Here is a 22,477-nt window from a genome sequence, read left to right on the forward strand (position 1 = left end):
ACCAGGCACTCCCTATTCCTCCTTCCCTCCTGCCCCTGGCAGTCACTAACCTACTTGCTGTCTCTGTGGTTTGCCTATTTGGGACATTTCATTTTATGTCTGGCTTATACTTAGCATAAGGTTCGTGTATGTTGTAGCATGAATCAGTTTTTCTTTCCCATTTATGACCAAACAATATTCATTGTATGGAAATACCACTTTTTACTTAACCATTCGTGAGTGATTGGGCATTTGGATTGTTTCTACTTTTTGGTTATGATGAGTAAAATGGCCATGAACATTTACATACTACTTTTTATGTGAATCTGTTTTCAGTTTTCCTAGTGGAGTCTCTCTTAAACCCTGGAGCATTCCAAATGCTGGACACGTTAAGGGTAGAGCAGGAAGGAACCCCAGATGCAGCTAACCCAACCCCCCTTCTCTGACAAATGAAGAAATCCCAATACCAACAGTACCAACGATGGTCACAGCCAGGACCTACTGAGCACTGAGACGTGCCAGGCAAGGTGCCGAACCCTTCCCGTAGGCCGTCCCGTTCGAGCCTCGTGATGACCCTCGGGAGAAAGTAAATGTTTGTTTCCTTCTTTTGTAAAGGAGGAAGTGGAGGCTCTGATAGGCGTCTTGCCTGGCCTCGGAGCTGGCCGGTGCCTTTGCGCCCAGGCCCCTCAGCCTCCAGAGTTCGTGTGACATCGGGTGTGCAGCGTTAGCCCTGTCCTCACCTTCCTGATTCGTTCGAAAGCCATTTCAGGGCAGAAACGCCATCATCCAGCTCTTCTGCGTCCACCCTGCCTCTCCCGGAAGCGTTTATAAGTTAAATCTATCCTTTGTGACCTGAGGAAACCGGACCTGGGGTTGGCGGTTTCGCTTATAATAGGTCACATTTAATCTAACAGCATATGTTGCAGCTGTTTTACATGAAGCCGTTGCGCTAAGCACTGTGTAAGCACTGGTGCGTTTACGTCTCGGTCACTCTGCACAGTAGACTCTCAGCTCCACTTTTCAGAGAAGGAAACCGAGGCTTAGAAAGGCTAAGGAATGCAGGAGGCAGTCCACCAAGTGGTTAAGAGTGCGGACTTGGGGCCAGCTAGCCTGGCTTTGGTCCTTGGCCAGGTGACGTAACACAGCCCCTCTATGCCCCCATGTCCTCCTTACTGAATGGGGGTAATAACGGCACCTACTGGGTGGGGTGGCTTTGCGCTTTAACAGCGATCACAAAACATGAAAGCAGCCTGGAAGGTGCATGGCACTATCCCTTGTGACAGCCAGTCAGGGTCAGAGCCAGGAGTCCAGCCGGGCTGAATGGGCTGTCCCTGAACCACGCTTCTTCTCCCAAGGCCACTGTTCCAGGCCTGGGCTGGCTCCTCCCTCCCCGGGGCGAGGATGGAGGGAGAGGACGTGCCTGTAAGGGCATGGACCGTGGAGCCAGTGCACCTCCATCCGACTCCTTATCCACCAGCCACATGACCTTGAGCGTTAATCTGTCTGTGCTTTAACTCTCCATCTGGAAAAGGGAAATCATAAGAGTAACAGCCGCATGGATTGTCATGAGGGTTAGAAGCTTTGCTGTATGTGTAAAGCGCTTATAACAGTGCCTGGGAACCAGTGTCCTGTGTGTCGTAGTTATTACCGTTTGGTGATTATTCTCGGCCTGTGTTGTAGGCATCCCCCCTGACGAGAGCCCCCGCCGGGGAGGTCCTGCGGGGCCCTACCTGCAGTCTCAGCGACTTGCGCTCTACGCCCAGGCCACCGAAGCTCTGCTGAAGAGCGGCGCTGCGTACCCGTGTTTCTGCTCACCCCAGCGGCTGGAGCTCCTGAAGAGGGAGGCCCTAAGGAACCGCCAGACACCCCGGTGAGAGCCCCAGCCTGTCACGGGTGCCTCCCCGGGGGTGGATGTGTTCGTTAGCTCTTGCTGTGTAACAGATTATCCCCAACTGGCTTATCTCAGGGTTTCTGTGGGTCAGGTTTGGGCACAGCTTAGCTGGCTCCTTTGGCTCAAGGTTGCTCTCAAAGCTGCATCAAGGTCTTGGCCAGGCTTGCAGTTACCTCGAGGCTGGACTCTCAAAGGATCTGCCTCCATCCCTCTCCGAGGCTATTGCCTGGAGGCATGTGTTCCTGGCCATGTGGGCCTCTCCACAGGGCAGCTCACAGCTTGGCAGCTGGCCTTCCTCAGGGCGAGCCAGGGAGAAGGCAGGGGAGAGCGAGGAAGGTGGAAGCTGCAGCTTCTGCATAACCTAATCGGGGAAGTGACATCTCATGGCTGTGTCGTGCTCTGTGCGTCAGAAGGAAGTCTCTAGGTCCAGCCCACGCTCAAGGGCGGGGAGGACACGGGAAAAACACCATGAGGCGGGGATCACTGGGGCCATGCTAGCTCTGCCTGCCGCATTGGGCCTCAGGAATGTAAAGTCATTTAAATTATTTCTTATTTTGAATCAGTAAAAGTTGTCTCATGTCCAGAAAGATGTATGTGCAAAGATCTCTCCCAACCCTAGCTCTCGCTCGCCGATTCCCTCTCCAGAGACAGTTGGTGTTAGAACTTTCTTATCTCTCCTCCAGAGGCATGCAGTGCATGCACTGAGGAACGCATATTGGTTCTCTTCTTCCCCGCTCAAATGGTAGCCCACAAGATATGTGTCATGCAGTTTACAGATCCCACTTACTGTCTTGAGGATCGGTCTGTATGAGTCCATAAATTCTCCTCTGCTTGCATGGTATTCCATCACAGGGCTGTATCATCACTCGCTTGATCAGTTCCTTTCTAATGAACATTTATGTTATCTCTAATCTTTTGTTACTAAAAAAAGAGAGCGGTGATGAATAATGTGGACGTACATCATTTGGCACATGTGCAATGTGTTTGTTGGATTACCTCCCTAGATTTGGAATTGCAGGTCAATTTACAGCTTTGATAGATACTGTCTAGTGGCCCTCTACTAGCTTGTACTCCCATCAGCATCATAACATTCAAGTTCCAGTTTCAGTGAACTGTTTGGACAAGGGCTTGGATGTTCGTACAAGGTCACGCCATCCGCTGCAGCATTGCTTTTTAAATCATAAACGGTCTACTTGCCCATTGACAGAAGATTATTTTTTAAAATTACGATCATGCCCTATCCTGGATCCATACAGCCATTTATTTATTTATTTATTTAATACATTTATTTATTTTTATAAATTTATTTATTTATTTTTGTCTGCATTGGGTCTTCTTTGCTGCGTGCAGGCTGTCTCTAGTTGTGGCGAGCGGGGGCTACTCTTCATTGTGGTGCGCGGGCTTCTCATTGCGGTGGCTTCTCTTGTTGCGGAGCACGGGCTCTAGGCGCGTGGGCTCCAGTAGGTGCGGCACACGGGCTCAGTAGTTGTGCCTCGCAGGCTCTAGAGCGCAGGCTCAGTAGTTGTGGCGCACGGGCTTAGTCGCTCCGCAGCATGTGGGATCTTCCCAGACCGGGGCTCGAACCCGTGTCCCCTGCATTGGCAGGTGGATTCTTAACCACTGCGCCACCAGGGAAGTCCCATACAGCCATTTATGATTGAACATTTAGCTCAGCGTCAAGGATGGGACTTACAAGTGTTACATTTGTGTATCAGTTAGGACGCTTTTGGGAGCAAGTAACAAATACTCTGTTTAAAAGGGACAAACCAGAGCTTCTCATACTTTAATGTGCAGAAGAATCACCTGAGGGTCTAGTTAGCGGGCAGCTTCTGATTTAGCAGGTCCAGGGTGGGTCCAGCAGGTCCTGAGATGCTGCATTTCTGACAAGTGAGGCTGACGCTGGAGGTCCACAGACCACACTTTGAGTAGCCAAAGCATAAACCACATAGACATTCATCTTCTCCTTCTGCAGAAGTCTGCAGGTGAGTGACTCCAGGATGAAGCCAGCAGCTTTGAGAAGGCGGGACTCTATTTTGGCCCGTTTCTGCCTCCCTTGCCTCCCGCCTCCCCAAGTGGCTGTAGCACCTTGTGGCTTGCTCTCCTCTCACTTAGAGAGAAAATCTTTCCCAGAACCTTCATCCTCCGCTACCCCACAAGCATACGTTTTTTTGAATCTCAGTGATGGGTCAGTGCTTTAGGGGAATGAGATTGCATGCTTGGCAAAACCAGTCATGGTTCACCCCCTTGGGTGACATTTGACGTTTCCTCATTAGCAAGGAAGAAAGGAAACAGGCTTGTGACTGCTGTGCTATGTTATCTCACTTAGTTCTCCCACACAATAACCTTATTATCCCCATTCAAGACTGAGGAGACAGCTGTAAGAGGTAAATGACTTGCCCAAGGTCATACAGTTATCAGAGGCAAAGGTAGGGCTCACGCCCGTCACCAGTACTCTTAGTAACTCTTAGTTACTGTGCTGCTCTGCTTCCCAACAGGTATGACAATCGGTGCCGGAGCCTGAGCGAGGCGCAGGTGGCCCAGAAGCTGGCCAAGGACCCCAAGCCTGCCATCCGCTTCCACCTGGAGGGGGAGGCTCCAGCCTTCCAGGACTTGGTGTACGGCTGGAATCGGCATGAGGTGGCCAGTGTGGAGGGGGACCCAGTCATCCTGAAGAGCGATGGCTTCCCCACCTACCACCTGGCCTGCGTGGTGGACGACCACCACATGGGCATCAGCCACGTGCTGCGGGGCTCCGAGTGGCTGGTCTCCACCTCCAAGCATCTGCTCCTCTACCAGGCCCTGGGCTGGCAGCCCCCACGCTTTGCCCACCTGCCCCTGCTCCTCAACAGGGATGGCAGCAAGCTGTCCAAGAGGCAAGGGGACATCTACCTGGAGCATTTTGCTGCCGCCGGCTTCCTGCCGGATGCCTTGCTCGATATCATCACCAGCTGCGGCTCAGGGTTTGCAGGTACCCACTCCCCAAGAGGTCCTGGTGGGACCATAGCAGTGAAGAGCCGGGGCCTTGGGTCAGGCCACCTGGCCTTCAGTCCCAGCTGTGCCGCCCACTGGCTGTGTCATCTTATACAAGTTCCTTCTCTTATTTGACAAGTGTTTATTGAGCCAGACACCGTGTTACGTGCTTGGGGCTACAATGGTGAACAAGGTAGATGTAATCCCTGCCCTCAAGGATCTTATGATCTGTGAGCCTCGGTTGCCTCATCTGTAGAATGGGCTAAGTGTCTACCTCACAGGGTTAAGTTAGGGTTCACTGAGCTCCTGACTATGAGGCACCAGCACAGTATCTGCCACACAATAGCACAAAAATTACAGATCCTGTGATTATTGTAATTACATTATTAATAGTAGTGCAAGTAGGTACTCTGACAGTATTAATAGTATTACTATGACCCTAGTTTATTTCAAGCTGACCAAAGACTTAGGGCCCACATCTTGATGATGCACAAAATAGGATGACCTTTTGGAGGGGGGGCGATTTCTGAAAATGTGACCATAGTCTGCTTCCTGCTTTTTCTGCTCGTATCTCATTTAAGCCTTAAAATATCCTTGAGGGGTATTTATTATCCCCACTGTTTGTTAGAAGCTTGTGAGGCTCAGAGAGATTGAGTAACTTGCCGAAGTCGCACAGCTGGCGAGGGCCGTGGCAGAGGCTCAAGCCTAACCAGGATGCCCACTGACTGCGTGGGATGGGGCCACTGCTCTTGAGAAGCAGCTCCCGGCTCAGCTCTCCTCACTCTGGCTGCACTTTGGAATCCACCGGGAAGCTTGTAAAACACAGTCGTGCTCAGACCCCATCCAGAACCAGTTGGGCCAGGATCCCTGGGGCGCAGCCAGGCGGTGAGCGGCCCTTCTTGCAGCTCGTGTCTTTGAGGGCGATGAGGGTTGATGTAGCCGGATTGTTGTCAAGCTTTTTTTTCTTTAGTGACGGAACCCTTTCTGCAAATGAAAGCTCACTCGGGCCCTTGATATATAAAATAACTAGAAGTCGAGAATCTGTTAGGGCAGCCTCCCTGGTGATTGAAAGTGGAATGGCCGGGTGGGGGGTGGGTGCTGAGCAGCTGGGCCTGCCTCACTTGCAGAGAACCAGATGGGCAGGACCTTGCCAGAGCTGATCACACAGTTTGACCTGACCCGGGTCACCTGCCACTCGGCCCTGCTGGACCTGGAGAAGCTCCCAGAATTCAACAGGTGAGTGGGGAATCTGGAGCACCCCCAGGAGAAAAGGGCTCACCTACTGATGCTGGGTCCCCACGGTGGAGGGTCTAGTGGGCTCTGGAGTTACACACGCTTGATTTTGACTGTGGGCTCAGGTGTCTAGTGCCATGTGACCACAGGTGAGTCACCTAACCTCCTCAAGCCTCTGTTTTCTCTTCTGTAAAATGGGGCTAATAACAGAACTCACCTTAGGCGATTGTTCAGTTAAATTAAGCCTCAAACTATTTTGCACATAGAAAGTGCTCAGTAAAATGGGAGGTACGGTTTTTGTAGTCACCATTATTCCTGCTCAGCCCCTCCCCTACCCAGCCAACACAGAAATTGAGTGCTGTCTCATGGCGTCTGTTTTACATTTCAAGTACTTCTTCCCTGCGAAACCTCCAGCCACAGTTACATTTCGGATCACTGTTGCCATGTCTCAGGCTAAGGGTATTAGAGGGAAAGCCAGAGGACAGGTCCGTACTTAGGGGCCAGGGACTCTTTAATGCCTTCTCTCGAGCCTTGGTTTGGGGGCAGGCTCTTCTTGGTGCTTTACTGGCATGAGCTCAGGGGATTCACATCGACCGCGGGTGTGTCAAGGATGTTACTTCATGTACTCCCCGCATCAGACCTAAGGTCAGTTGTATGATTTTGCCCTATTGTGCATATGAGGAGAGCAAGATGTCAGCAAGTTGAATAACCAGCCCAAGTTCAAGTTCACACAGTAATGGTGAGCATCTTTTTTTTTTTTTAATTTTATTTTTATTTATTCATTTTTGGCTGCATTGGGTCTTCGTCGCGGTGCGCAGGCTTTCTCTAGTTGCGGCTAGCGGGGGCTACTCTTCGTTGCGGTGCGCGGGCTTCTCATTGCAGTGGCTTCTCTTGTTGGGGAGTACGGGCTCTAGGCGCATGGGCTTCAGTAGTTGTGGCACGTGGGCTCAGTAGTCGCGGCTCATGGGCTCTAGAGCGCAGGCTCAGTAGTTGTGGCGCACGGGCTTGGTTGCTCTGCGGCATGTGGAATCTTCCCAGACTAGGGATCGAACTTGTGTCCCCTGCATCGGCAGGCAGATTCTTTTTTTTTTTTTTTAAAGAAATTCACATTCTTTTATTTATTTATTTATTTATTTATGACTGTGTTGGGTCTTCATTTCTGTGTGAGGGCTTTCTCTAGTTGTGGCAAGTGGGGACCACTCTTCATCGCGGTGCGCGGGCCTCTCACCATCGCGGCCTCTCTTGTTGCGGAGCACAGGCTCCAGATGCGCAGGCTCAGTAATTGTGGCTCACGGGCCCAGCTGCTCCGTGGCATGTGGGATCTTCCCAGACCAGGGCTCGAACCCGTGTCCCCTGCATTGGCAGGCAGATTCTCAACCACTGCGCCACCAGGGAAGCCCCGGCAGGCAGATTCTTAACCACTGTGAGTGGCCATCTCTTGAGTGGGGCATTCAGGAGCAAACAGCGTGCACATTGAATGCAGCCTGTTCTCTATCTTTCTTATCACGGAGAAAGCGATATCCCTGGGAGAAATGGAGTCGGAACAGGGGAGATACTTTGTGACCCATTCCAGTCCTCCCCAAAGCATGAGGGTGAGCCAGAGGGAGACGGCGGTGGGCTTTTGCTTGGGATAGATGCCCTCAGTTTTCGTGCAGCCGAAGCTGTTCTCTTTAGGTGTTTCTGTAATCAAGCCACTGCTATGATTATTTCAGTAATAGTTGTAAAGATAGTAGTTGTCATAGCAGTACTAGTGGTGTGGTGGAGGTAGTGATAGTAACTAACATTTCTCTAGCGCTTGCTACATCCCAGGCCATGGACTCTCTCAAGCTTGATTTCTTTCTTCCCACTGTCTCATCTAACTACTAAGGAGGTGCTAGAAACAGTTTCAGTACCAGTTTCATGTGATTTCTCTTCGTTCGTTTTAGAAAGTGATGTTTTGGGGCCAATGAGTGCTCCAGATTGCTTCCCAGAGGGTCTCATCCTTCCAGCCTTTGTTCAGACCCCCTGCCCGTCTCCAGCTGCCGGCGGTGGCAGTAACGCAGGCCTTGTGCTCGGTGCTTGACACAGAGCTCCTCGTTTACTCTGCCCAGCGCCCTGTGAGCGAGGCCCCGTTGTTCCCACAGTAACAGACGAGCACCCTGAGCTCCGAATGGTTGTGTAACTTGCTGCAGACATCTGGCAAGGCTGGCTTCACCCACAGGCCTGTGCAGTCTCAGAGCCCATGAGGTGGTCACCAGTCCCTTGCTGCCTGCCCTTCTTCTACATCAGGGACAGGGGGCCAGGCGCCTACAGAATGGCCCTTGGCCCCTTGCTGCTTACTCTTGGGTCCCTTCACTCCTGCTGGGGACAGGGTGAGGGCAGCCCAGAGACGGGACTGACAGGGCCTGGTTTGAGGCTTGGAGTCTTAGAGGCTTTGCTGCTTCTGAAGGAGGGAACAAGGTGGTTAGAAGAATTCTGAAAAGGGGAAAATTTGACCTGACAGGAAAACTTGAGCTTTTTAACCGTGAGCCGTGAATTCAGAGAACTGTGCCGTCTGGACATGGCTTTGAATCCCAGAAATCCATATTCTCGACCTCTGCCCTTTTGCTCCAGAGCCCCACGCTTCGAACTCCGCGAGGAGGCAGGCACCCCCAGGTTCTGCTTTGTAAGCTCAGGTGCCTGTCGAGGCCAGGCAGGTAGCTCACAGGAGGGCGGCGGGCCAGGTGAGAGGCCCTGGCGAGCAGAGGGACGGGCAGACCTTTGGCACCCTCCTCTCTGCTCCAGCCGGAAGGTGTCAGTCTTCAAACCCCACCCACTCCCCTGGGGAAGAGGGTGGTCTGGGCTGGAGATGCCCGCGGCAGGACGGTCCCTTGGCTTCCCCGGCAGGCTGCACCTCCGCCGGCTGGTGAGCGATGAGACCCAGAGACGCCAGCTGGTAGGGAAGCTACAGGCTCTCGTGGAGGAGGCTTTCGGGAGCCAGCTGCAAGACAGGCATGTGCTGGACGCGGCCTACGTGGAGAGGATCATCCTGCTGAGACAGGTGTGGTGTCGGGCGCTCGGGGGGACCCAGGGAGCGGGTGGCGCCCCACTCCTCCCCCTCCCGCTGCGTCAGAGCCCCACCCCAGTGCGTTCAGTGACCGCCTCTTCCCCCAGGGTCACATTTGCCGCCTGCAGGATTTGGTCTCCCCAGTGCACTCCTACCTGTGGACTCGCCCTGCTGTGGGCCGAGCGCAGCTGGGCACCGTCTCGGAGAAGGTGGACGTCATTGCCAAGCGTGTGCTGGGGTGAGTGTCCGCAGGCTGCGCTCAGGGTTCTGCACCTCCCTTCCCTCTCTCCCCACCAGGGCCCCCTTCACTCCAGGGCTCGGCTGTCAGGCCTGCAGTACAGCCCCAGAGCTAGTGAGAGGTTCTCGGTGAGACGATCACCCACGGCTCTCTTGGTGGAAGGGCTGACCCTGAGGAGCCCGGGCTCTCCCGGGAAGAGGCGGTGGTCTGGCGCTGGGATTGGACCCACCTGGGTTCCGTTCCCGCCCCACCCCTCACTGGCCCGTTAGTTCACCTGCCCAGGGGGCTTCAATTTGTCCCAGTGACTGCACGTCCTTGAGCTTCCATTTCCTCACCTATAGGGTGGAGATGATACTAGGTCTATATTTTAACAGTAGCAGAACCATTGGGAGAAACTGGGTGATAGGTATACGGGATCTTTCTGTATTACTTCTTACAAATATACATGAATGAGTATATGATTATCTCAAAATAAAAAGTTAAAATTAAAAAAAAAAAAACAGTAGCAGAACTCTAGATTACGAGGGCACGAAGTGCAACCAAAACGGGCTTAAGCAAGGGGGGAATGATTGGTGTATGTAACTGCGGAGGCTAAGAAGAGTTGGAGAAGGGCCACCTTGAGGTCCAGCTTAAAGCAGGGGCCAAAAATATGGCACCAAGACCTAATTTCTCCCTCTGCCCCTTTGACTTTCTCCCCCACACTCCTCCACGCCCGCTACTCCTTCTGCAGGGGGTCTGTATCGGGTAGATGGAGCGTGGGATGCTCTACCAGACAAGACAAGTGCCTTTCTCCCTTACCTGCATCCACAGCAGCCAGTTTGGGGCTGAACAGCTTTCTCCACATCTCCAGGGCCCTGTCATCCCTGGGTTTTGCTCTTGTCCCCATGGTCCGTGGTGGCTCACGATTCAGCCAGGGGAGGAAGGAGGAAAGGGAGAGGGGGATGGGATACTCCTCCCCCTTAGGGACTTGACTTAAAAGTGACACACTCGTTTCCACCTGCATCCCGCTGGCCCGAACGCCTATCTTACGGCCACTCCAAGCTACAAGGGAGTCTGGAAAATGTAGTTTTTACCTTGGGGGCCAGGTGCCCAGCTAAAAATTGTGTCAGTATATGTGAGAGGGAGAAAGGATACCGGGGGTCAAAAGCAGCCTCTCTCACAGTCTCCACTGTGGTGGTAAGACAGCAAAACCTTAGCCTCCGACTGCAGCTGTGTCCTGAGATTCACTCTGATGGGGCCTGGTTGGCCTGGTTTTTCTGTCTCTGAACTAGTCACTGAGGCCTGGAGAATGTGATGTGCTGACCGGCTTAGGTTAGGTCATACGTGGGACCCTGAGTGGACCCCCCCTCCCACCGCCAAAGCACGTGGGCTGAGGATGGAGCCGGCTAGTTCCACAGGGAGAGTTAGGGCCTGTGGAGAGAGTTATAAAGATTAAATTAGATAATAATAGCAAACACTCGTGTGGGTTTGCTTACACACGTGCCTACAGCATGCTATGTTATATACGTTAGATGTGTACACGGATATGTGTGCATGCTATGTGTGTGTGTATACACTTGAATTCACAGCGACCTAATAAAGGAACTACTGTTGTTATCCCCATTTTAACAGGTGAGGAAATCAAGGCACAAAGAGGTGAAGTAACTTGTCTAAAATAATACAGCTAGTAAATTGAAGGAGCAGGGATTGAGACTCAAGCTGGCTGGGGCGAGAGACCGTATGTCCAATCATATTCTCTATTGCTTATCCTTGGTGTAAAGTACTTGGACAGCCCCTGATAACAAGCAGCCATCACTGTGTTATTAAAACATAACATTTCGGCTAGATAAGAATACAAGTAATGTGGCAAAAATGCAAATGGTACAAGAGGGTTTTAAGCAAAAAATAAGTCTTCCCTCCTACTCAGCCCCCAACAGAAAGGCAGTCCCAAGCAGCAGTTTCCTTTGTGAAATGTCTGTGTATTCAAGGAATTGTGTATACAGCTCCATTCTTCCAATTTTTTGAATTTAAAACTTAATTGTTATTAATACATTCAAACCTTTTGAACCTCTAGGTTTAAAACCTAGAAATTATTTTAAAAGGTATATTATCAGGAGTCCCATTTTTCATCCTTGTCCCCTGTCTGCCCCATTCCAGAACCCTCTCTGGATGTTACTACTATTCATAATTATATCTAAGTAATCCTTATTTTTCAGCTTTTTTACACAAAAGGTACAATACAGGGAATTCCCTGGTGGTCCAGTGGTTAGGACTCCGTGCTTTCACTGCCAAGGGCCTGGGTTCAGTCCCTGATGGGGAACTAAAATCCTGCAAGCCAAACAGTGCGGCCAAAAAAAAAAAAAAAAAGTACGATACAATAACACTGTTGTCTTTGGGTGGGATTTTTGTTTTATTTTCATTTTTTTAGTGAAGTATAGTTGATTTATAACATTATGTTAGTTTCAAATGTACAACATAGTGATTCAGTATTTTTATAGATTATACTTCATTTAAAGTTTACAAAATAATGGCTATATTTCCCTAAGTGTCTTTATGCGTTTTTTTGCTTGTTTGTTTGTTTGTTTTTCCCTTAACAGTTTATCTTTAGATCTGTCCAGGGCTTAGAAGAGCATCCTCATTCTTTTCTCAGCTACAGCTATTCCCTTTTTATACCACTTTACCATGATTTATATAATTCATCTCCTATTGATGGACACTTGGATTGCTTCCAAATTTTGTGGTTACAAACAGTGCCACAGTGAGTAACCTTGAATAGACATCATTAAGCACCTTTACAAGTAAATCTCCAGGATAAATTCCCAAGAGGTATTATTAATAATACTCCCTTAATTTAGGACATTCCACATAAGGCTGTCAGTTCTAGTTCACCAGGCTAATGTCTTACCTCCCCACCCCTGCCATGGGATTAGATTTTAGAGACCCTCTGGGGCTCCCACTGAAGGCAGGAAAGCTGACGCCCAAATATTTAGAAGCTGCTGGATCTCTGTAAGTCCCTCTGTGCCCACGCCAAGGCCTGGAGCAGCTCTAACGTGTCCTGGCTGCCAGTGTTGGCTGCCTGGGGCCTGTCACTCTTTCACCAGCTCCTTGGCAGCCTGCTTCCCCACAGTGACATTGAGGAGTGTGTCTGGTTTTTCCCACATTACATTTATTTTTTTTTGAAGTATAGTTGATTTACAATGTTGTGTTAATTTCTGCTATATAGCAAAGTGATTCAGTTATACATATTCTTTTTCATAGTCTTTTCCATTATGGTTTATCACAGGATATTGACTATAGTTTCCTGTGCTCTCTGGTAGGACCTTGTTGTTTATCCATTTTATATATAATGGTTTGCATCTGCTAGTCCTAAACTCCCAGTCCTTCCCTCCCCCCACCCCACCAACCCTTGGTCTGTTCTCTATGTCTGTGAGTCTGTTTCTGGTTCGTAGATATGTTCATTTGTGTCATATTTTAGATTCCACATATAAGTGATATCAAATGGTATTTGTCTCTTTCTGACTTACTTCACTTCGTATGATCATCTCTAGGTCCATCCATGTTGCTGCAAACCACATTACATTTTATATTTTCAATATTTCCTCTTCTCCATTTCATAAATAGCAGCAATCATGTGGTCCAGTTTTAAGATGCAATAAGAATGACTGTGTTTCTCAGATTGAAACTGAATTGCTCAAGTACTGGAGTGAGTAAGGAAATCTGCACTAAAAGGCTCTTTGTTCCAATTCCTCTTGAACCCAGTCCCTGAGCCGGTAGCCCTCCACACTGAGCCGATGTGGGGAATGGAGTGTCTGGGCCCTTTCGGGAGCAGACAGTGTCAGAGGTGGCGTCGAGGATCGTCTGCACTAGTGAAGATCTCCAGCCTCGGTCCCTCCTCTGTGTGGAATGACTCCCCCTGCCCTGCTCCCGGCTCTTGCTCTAACTCAGAATCAGGGCTGGGACGAAGTTTTTGCAGGTGCCGCTCTGACTAATTGGGGACTTTCTCTTGAGCTCAAACATGCTTTGGGGAGAGGGTCTCAGCTGGACTGCCAGGAAAGTGGGGAATGGTTGCTGGCCTGTTGTAGTTCCTTAAGTGTTTCATTTGTGGGCAAAGAATGGTTGTAGCAAGTTGGCGGCAGGGACATTACTGGAGCTGGGGTCTCCTGATTTCCTTCTTTCTGCTCTTCTCTGCTACATCCCCCTGAAGTCTTGAAGCTGTGTTTCAGATCATTTCCCAGAGGGCTTCATTCTTCCATCCTATGTGTAACCCAATCCTAAGTTTCTTTTCAGATCCTCTTGCAATGTCTCTGAGCTCTTGGATGTAATAAATATTAGCTAATATTTAACTTTTTATTGAAATATAAGAGCTCATACTTTCAAGTACTTACCATCTGTTCAGGCAATGTACTTAGTGCTTTACAAGTTTTAACTTAGCCCCACCATAGCCCTGTGAGGTGTAGACACTATTATTATTCCCACTTTACAGGTGAGAAAACTGAGGCATGAAAATTACATGACACAGGTAGTAATCAGTAAATCCTCTTAGTTTCCCTATTTTATGCCCACTTGCTTGGATTCTCTGTGTTTGTAGTCTCTTCTTGGTTGTTGTTTCTTCCCCAGCTAGGATGGGGATGGGGGTAGTAGATATCCCCCCACCCCCAAGGCAGGCTTGAACATTGGTTGTGCTGTTAATGTATATTATAGCTGATGGATGATCTTCTGAAGTCCCCCCTTCCACCCACTTGCCATTGGCCCATGCTGGCCCCTTATAGACTGGCCCTCTTCTAGGCTTTTAGAAGGACCCGGTATGAGTTTAACTCAGGACATGCTGAACGGAGAACTGAAGAAGCTGTCAGAAGGTCTGGAAGGCACCAAACACAGTAACGTGATGAAGCTCCTCCGAGTGGCCCTCAGTGGACAGCTGGTGAGGCGGGTGGCTGGACTGTGCCCTGGAGCCCTCATTTATCCACTCAGCTAACATTCACCGGCAGCACTAAGCTCAGTTTGGGGGCTGCAAAGATGAATGAAACATGACTACCCCCCTCATTCAGTCATTCAACAGACAGTACCTACTGAGTACCTACTATGTGTAAGCACTATGCTAGGTACAGTGGATACGGTAGTGAGTGAAACACGTGTGCTCCCTGCCTTCATGGAGCTGGCGGTTGACTGGGGCTAATGGACATACCAACCCAGCAAGAGCAGGCTTCTGGGACCCATCCTTAGAAATTAGAGCCTGTAAAATGCAAACTCTGCTCCTTGGGATGCAGGCAGCAGTGCTGGGGTTGGCCTGGGGTGTAACTTCTGCAGACCAAGGCTGGCTGTTCACTCCTCAGGCATCTTAAGGCAATGTTTTCTCTTTTTGTTCTTAGCAAGGACCTCCTGTAGCTGAGATGATGTTGTCCTTGGGACCAAAGGAAGTGCGGGAGCGAATACAGAAGGTGCTTTCCAGCTAGAGAGAAGGTGTGCAGGACAGCAGAGGTGGCCACAGGAACTGTACTCGTGGGACCTGCCCTCAGAGGGGAGGAGCAGGAGGCCTGGGGCCCATCGGAAACCTGTGGAAGGACCCAAGAATGGACACAGAGCCTCTGGGTGCACAGGTGCATTTATGGCTCCACGCCAGGCCCATCCTTACCAGTTGGCCAGGGTCACCCAGCCCCCTCACCTCCCTGGCGCTGGAAAGGAAGGCCTCACGCATGGTTCTGACACCACAGCACACAGCAGAGGTTAGGAGCTGGCTCGCTGGACAGTCACAGCTCATGTTTCAGTCTGCTTGGGCTGCCATGAAAACATACCACAGAATGGTGGCTTACACAACAGAAAATGATTTTCTCACAGTTCTGGAGGCCGGCAGTCCAAGATCAAGGTGTTGGCAGGTTGCGTTTCTCCTGAGGCCTCGCTCCTTGGCTTGCAGACGGCTGCCTTTTTGCTCTCTCCTCACATGGCCTTCCCTCTGTGTGTGCCCTCGGTATCTCTGTTTGTCCAAAGGCCCTCTTCTTGAGAGGACGCCAGTCAGATTGGGTTAAGGCCCACCCTCACGGCCCAGTTTGAACTTAATCACTTCTTTAAAGGCCCTGTCTGCAAATTCGGTCACATTCTGAGGTACAGAGAGGTTGGGGCTTCACATGTGAGTTTTGAGGGGAACACAACTCAGCCCATACATAACAGCTTGGCAGCAGCCTGGACTCCTGGGTCCCAGTTCTCGGGCCCAGTTTGACTTTGTTTTTTCGTTTTGTTTTGTTTTTTAATAAATTTATTTATTTTTGGCTGTGTTGGGTCTTGGTTGCTGCACACGGGCTTTCTGTAGTTGCAGCAAGTGGGGGCTACTATTCGTTGCGGTGCGCAGGCTTCTTATTGCAGTGGCTTCTCGTTGCAGTGTGCGGGCTCTAGGCACGCGGGCTTCAGTAGTTGTGGCACACGGGCTTAGTTGCTCCACGGCATATGGGATCTTCCCGGACCAGGGCTCAAACCTGTGTCCCCTGCATTGGCAGGAGGATTCTCAACGACTGCGCCACCAGGGAAGCCCCCAGTTTTGAGTTTGGAGCAATGACTGACAAGCTGGGCTGAACTGGCTTGTTAGACTTTCTTTGGGGCTTATAGGGGAAGAAGCCACAAATCTGCCCAGGGGGAACACTTAAGGTTTTTTGTTTTTGTTTTTGTTTTTTTTCACTTAACGTTTTATACTACTCTTTGTCCTTGGGCTTGGGGCAGCCTGTATCTCCCTTCCCTAAAGGTTGTCTCTTCCTCTTTTCCAGTTCTCCAGACCTGGTCCTTGGACTGGAGACCTTTACCCTGCCTGTTTTGCATCTTTTTCTTCATATTTGCCTCCTTCTTCCACCCATTATTTGTAAATCACTGTCTGTGGGTTTCTGAAATGAGATGTTCTTCTTGGGGTGAATAGGAATAGCTGAAGTGAAAGGAGGATGGTGGCCGGCTACAAAGACCCCTACATGGCTTCTGGGCTTACCCTTTGTAGCCCCCAGTCACTGCTACCTCCTGGCATTCACACTGAATAGGGCTGACTTCTGTGTGGTGTGTCATGGCTTCCATGTTGTTCTCTTGGATCCCTTACTCTGTGGGAAGCCAGCTTCCACACTGTGAAGACAGTCAGACAGACAAGGATCGGAGGCCTTCTGACAACAGCCGTATGAATGGGCCATCTTGGAAGTCAGTCTTCAGCCCCAGTCAAGCCTTCAGATGACTGCAATGCTGGCTGACATTTGACTTCAACGTTCTTTTTTTTTTTTTTTAAATTGGAGTATAGTTGCTTTACAATGTTGTGTTTGTTTCTGCTGTGCAGCAAAGTGAATCAGCCACACGTATACATATATTCTCCTCTTCCTTGGATTTCCTTCCCATTTAGGTCACCACAGAGCATTGAGTACAGTTCTCTGTACTATACAGTAGGTTCTCGTTAGTTACCTGTTTTATACATAGTGTATATGTGTCAATCCCAATCTCCCAATCCATCTCACCCCCTCTTCCCCCTTAGTGTCTATACGTTTGTTCTCTATGTCTCTGTCTCTATTTCTGCTTTGTAAATAAGTTCATCTATACCATTTTTCTAGATTCCACATATGTGTTAATATACGATATTTGTTTTTCTCTTTCTGACTTACTTCACTCTGTGTGAAAGTCTCTAGGAACATCCACGTCTCTGCAAATGGCACAATTTAGTTCCGTTTTATGGCTGAGTAATATGCCATTGTATGTATGTACCACATCTTCTTTAGCCATTCCTCTGTTGATGGACATTTAGGTTGCTTCCATGTCCTGGCTATTGTAAATAGTGCTGACTGCAGCCTTCTTGAAAGATCCTGAGCCAGAACCACTAAGCAAAGTTGCCCCTGAATTTCAGATACACAGTTACGAGATAATAAATATTTATTGTTTAAAGCCACTTAGCTCTGGGATAATTTGTTACCCAGCAAGAGATTGCTAATACACTGTCCTTGTCCAGGGGAATAGGGAAAGGGGATTAAAGAATTTGCTGAGTTTCACAGAGACCTAATCCTTGCTTGAAAAGTACATCAGATAAAGTTCTTTGATGGCAAGCAATGGAAACCAACTCTGCCTAACTTAGGTTTATTGGAGACTTTAAGTTTATGGGAGTTTAAACTTGTGAGAAAGTCATAGAGTCCATGGGAAAGCCAAAGAACCAGGTCTTGGAAAAGACAGGAACCGGGGAAGCTCTGAGCATGCAGGCAGCAGGAGCTCATGGCCAGTCTTGTCTGTGTTCTTCAGTGGGAACACATGAACTCTTAACTATTTTTTTGTTGTGGTTTCTCTGTATTTTTTCCCCTTCAGTTTTGGATGATTCAGCTAAAGATTCAGATTCTAAGAAGAGAGTGTCTGGTTGGGCTACCTGAGGTCATGTTACCATTCCTCAGCCAGGAATATATCCAATGGAGGAAAAGTTCCCAAGGAGAAGTAGGGTGCTTTTTCCAGAAGAAGGGGCAATGGCAGAAACAACAGGTGTTCCGCCAAAGGGGACACAAAATAATAATGCTTGCAATTTATTGTGCAGTCACATGAGCCTCAACCACTTCTGGGTTTTAAATTATGCTGGTAGGGGACTTCCCTGGTGGTGCAGTGGCTAAGACTCCATGCTCCCAAAGCAGGGGGCCTGGGTTTGACCCCTGGTCGGGGAACTAGATCCTGCATGCATGCTGCAACTGAGAGTCTGCATGCTGCAACTAAGACCCGGCGCAACCAAAATAAATAAATAAATATTAAAAGAAAATTATGCTGGTAAACACTTTAGTTCATCATCTCTTTAAATCTTCACAACCCCATGAGACAGGCGTTATTATCATTATGGTTGTTGTTTCTATGTTTTTAGATAGGGAGACTGAGGCTCAGAAAAGTTGATCAACTCTTCTGAGGTTTTAGTATGAGGCTTACAACAACCCAGAGTCCAGCCTCAACTCTTGTAACTCTGAGTGATATCAGAGCCTCCGATTCTAAGACATCAAGTATGCTTACAAGAAACTCTAGCTCTAAAAAAAAAAAAAAAAAAAAAAAAGAAACTAGCTCTTGGTTAGGGAATCTGACTGTTTTAACAAAATGAGTGATCAAATTGCTGAGTCGATAAAGCTGTGGCCACTTCCTCGTTTGGAGTGAGTTGTCTGAGAAGCAGCATGTATCCTCTGCTCTGGGGTTTTGCTCAGGATCAGAAGGAATGTGTAAAAGGACTTCACAGAGTTTAAATAACCTCAAGTCCGTCCCCCAGTGTTTTTTCAGAGTATAGTGAAGTGAAGGCCATAGAGGGCAACTGTCTAGACTCAAAAACTGGTTCTGCCACTTACTGTGTGACTTCTGTAGCTCAGTTTCCTCATCTGTTAAAATGGGGATAACATTTGTATCTGTCTCAACAAACTGTAAGAATCAAAATAGATGACATATGTAAAGTTCTTAAAACAGTGCCTGGCACTCAACAAATGTTATCAATTACCATCATCCTTATCACCAGTATTTTCATTCTTAGAGATGCTGATCTTGGTTGCAACACACAGAAACACACTCAGACTAACTTAAACCATGAAAGTAATTTATTGGAAGATTTAGGACCCACAGATCCCAAGGGCAGGACTCCCAGCTGGACCTTACAAGAGACTGTAATCTGTACCCAAAAACCCATTAGGACCCAACACACTCACCTTTATCCCTCTGAAACCGCAGTTTCTAACCTTTGTCTCTGTCTGGGTGTCTGCTGCTCTCATCTTTCTTCTGCAGGCTGGCTTTCTCTTATCTCTGCAGCTGTTGAACAACTGCCCCAGCCCTAAAGCTGAATCATCTCCCCTCTGCTACACTGCCAATTCAATAACTAGTATTCCATGTCCAAAATCCCAGGAAAGAATCTGATTGGCCTAGCTTGGGTCAGCTGTCTACCCCTGGTCCAATCAACTGTGGCCAGTGGGACAGAGTCATGTAAGCAATCATGGCTGCAGGAGACCCACTCTAGTGATGGAGAGGGCCGTTCCTCCCCCTGAGCATATTCTCTTTCTATGGAGTTTAGAGTGTACCCTTGCCAGAAAATTACTATTTTTCTGTAGGCAACTTTGGAATCTCATTCATATTGCCTTTATCCTAGCTTATTTTTATCCTCATAATGCTTAATTACTATATGAAATTACATAGTGTATTGGTACATGTTTATTGTCTATCTTACTCTAAAGAAGATAAGATTGAGACAGGCAATAAGTTTTTCTTATTCTTGGTTGTAACCATAGCACCTGACACATTGTCTGACACATAGTAGGGAGTCAGGTAAAGCGCTCATGATGAAAAAAATGTTTGAGGCCTCCATCAGTCACATCAGTTTCTTCAGAAGTGGCAATTATCAGTTGATCTAACTCTACCAGATTCCAACAGTTTCCCAGTTTCACTTTCATTGACTCTGGGGAATCACATCTCTTTTTGCAAGATTTGCAGTTGTAGTTAGCTATCTGATCTATTGCCTGTAAATTGCACTGAATCCAGCTATCTGTGAGAGACTGACCTTTGACAAAGACTTTGAAGAGTGAGATAGATGGAATACTTCAATATAGAGGGGTGTTTAGTGGGACCTAAATTAGAAATTGTTTAATTGATTAAATATGTTTGTCTTATGATGAAATTCCCTACCTTCCCAGGGACCAGGGTAATAAATACTTAGAAAATGAGGACTTCCTGGGTGAGAGCAGAACCCAGAGAGGGTAGTTCATGCATTCATGTTCATAGATGTCAGAGGACTTTTACAGATGAAGTGAACTTTGAACTGGGTTCTGAGGGATGAGTAGGAGTTTCCAGATCAATGGGGGTTGGAAGGTATTCCAAACAAAAGGATGAAAAAGAATTTCACCAAGTTGGGTGGAGCCAAGGGTAGGAGTTGAGGGAGTAGGAGAAGTAGCTGAGAAACCAGGCAGAGGGAAATCCAAACAGCCCTTCTTTGCCAGGTTAAGGGTATCAAGGTGCCATCTGATGCAAATAGCAAAACATCCAGATTGAAACCAGCTTGAATAGGAAGATTTAGTATCCCACAAAGCAGGAAGTTCGGGGGTATGGCAGGCTCTGGGGTAGGTTAATTAAGCGTTCAGTGACCTCAGTGAGGACTTAGGGTCTTTCCATCTCTTTGTTCTATTGGGCCCAGCATCGGCAACAGCCTTGGGTTGGTTCTCTCTGCTCACAATTGTCTGCCTAAAGTGCTCAGGCCTCTCTGCACTTCATGTTGTCAGAGAGAGCGTGGCTTTCTGTGTCTCTCTCCCTGAAAGCAAGGAAACTTTTCTCCAGCACCTTCCCCCTCGTGACTTCCCCATTCTTCAACCCATCCCTTGGGGAAGTGGGCGGGGGAGTCCCCATAGATCAGTCAGACCCAGAGCTGAGGGCGGGGCCAGCTCTTCCCTGCGTTCCTGGACAAAGTGGGGGTCCATTAGCGAAGACATGAGTTGGGTCTTCATGAAGTGGAAGGTGAGGAGCCACTGAAATGCTTTAAGTAGGGAAGTGACAAGATCAGATTTCTGTTTTTTTAAAAGGTCATTCTGGCAGCTTTGCTGAAGAGAGATTTGAGCAGGGCTGGCCCAGGAGCGGGGAGCCCTGGTAGGAAAATGAGACATGAAAGAGGGAAACACGATAAAGCCATGTTTCATCCTCACAGCCTGACAGCCCCCCCCCCCCCCACAACCCCATCTACCTTTCCTGCTTCACTTCACTCATTCCTGCCACACGCACCCCCTTCTCTGGTCTCCCGCCATGTAAGCCTTCCTTTGTGCCGCTATTCTGTCTGGAATACTCTTGTCCATATGCTCTTCTGCCCTTTTGCCTGGTCACCTCTCTCTCAGCCTTCAGATCTTTTTTTTTTTTTTTTTAATTTATTTATTTTTTGGCTGCGTTGGGTCTTCATTGCTGTGCGGGCTTTCTCTACTTGTGGCGAGCAGGGGCTACTCTTCGTTGCAGTACACGGGCTTCTCATTGCAGTGGCTTCTCTTGTTGTGGAGCACAGGCTGTAGGCGCGTGGACTTCAGTAATTGTGGCACGTGGGCTCAGTAGTTGTGGCACACGGGCTTAGTTGCTCCGTGGCATGTGGGATCTTCCCGGACCAGGGCTCGAACCCGTGTCCCCTGCATTGGCAGGCGGATTCTTAACCCCTGTGCCACCAGGGAAGTCCCCAGCCTTCAGATCTTTGCTCCACTCTCTCCTCTTCAGGAAAGCCTCTGACTCCCCCCAGTAGCTCTCCTTCCTCTGCTATTGATCATCAGCACCCTATTCTTTTCCATAGCACGCAGTCAGAATTGAGTGCATAAATAACTGTGAAAGTAATTAGTTCTGCAGTTATTTGTTAGTGTCAGATTGTAAAGTCTACGGGAACAGGGACCTCATCTGTCTCGCTTACCACTGGACCCCCAGTGCTGAGAATGGTGCCTGTTCACATGGTAGGTGCTCAGTCAGTATTGCTGAGTGAAAGGCCAGACATGCACCTGATGGATCGGATGGTCACGGTGAGCGGTCAAGTGCACAGTCGCTGTGTTTAGTTAGGGTACTGTTTTGCAGTATTCAGGAACTTCACATCATTTGTGGTTACTATTTTCATTAGTGAATTACAGGATATGCATTTTTTAAAATATAGAAGGCAGTAGACGCTTGGCTTGGCACTCATTAAACGCATTATCACGCCCTGGGGATCTCCAACTTAGCCTTCATATCTGGGCAAAATGTTGGGGTCCCAGCCCAGGCCCGAGTGCCCTCCCCTCTGCCCCCTACCACCCCTCCCCCAACCCTGATTGCAGTAGGACAGCCCAGCCAAGGAGGGGGCAGCCTTCTCTATCTAGAGAACTCCTCTTGTCTTGATCTCGGAGAGGCAGTGGTGAGTGGTGGTGTGAAGCGAGATCTAAACTCCCTGCCCAGGAATTGAACCTGGGTAGCCTGGATAAAAACCAGGAATCCTAGCCACCACACCCCCTGGCTCTTGCCCCCGGTGAAAAATACATTTCTCACGGAGGCAAGAGCTGTAAAAACAGGTACAAAGTTTATTATTAGAGACATAGCACAACACAAGTGGGAGAGCACACAGAGAAACAGTTTGTTAAGACAGAAGCAAGACAGAGATGCCCCCAGAGAGAAAGGGTGTGGGCATCCCCCCAATGAGGAGTGCAGTAAAGAGGTGGTTAGGTCATTTATATAGGGCAGT

The 22,477-nt window shown here is 48.8% G+C and overlaps 1 protein-coding gene across 7 annotated transcripts in view; it reads left to right on the top strand.

Annotated features, from left to right (window-relative positions):
• Positions 1–22,477, top strand: part of EARS2 (glutamyl-tRNA synthetase 2, mitochondrial) — a 30,699-nt gene that overhangs the window by 4,319 nt on the left and 3,903 nt on the right. For 2 of the 7 annotated variants that reach the window (XM_007198283.2, XM_057529075.1), the window contains exons 3-9: positions 1,660–1,849; positions 4,366–4,838; positions 5,968–6,076; positions 8,939–9,092; positions 9,206–9,336; positions 14,101–14,236; positions 14,685–15,577. In XM_007198283.2, coding sequence (XP_007198345.2) covers positions 1,660–1,849; positions 4,366–4,838; positions 5,968–6,076; positions 8,939–9,092; positions 9,206–9,336; positions 14,101–14,236; positions 14,685–14,768 — 1,277 coding nt within the window. In that variant the 3' untranslated portion in view covers positions 14,769–15,577. The other 5 variants (XM_057529074.1, XM_057529078.1, XM_057529079.1 and 2 more) reach the window with 5 other exon arrangements.

Source organism: Balaenoptera acutorostrata, chromosome 15, assembly GCF_949987535.1.
Source record: "Balaenoptera acutorostrata chromosome 15, mBalAcu1.1, whole genome shotgun sequence".
NCBI lineage: Eukaryota > Metazoa > Chordata > Mammalia > Artiodactyla > Balaenopteridae > Balaenoptera > Balaenoptera acutorostrata.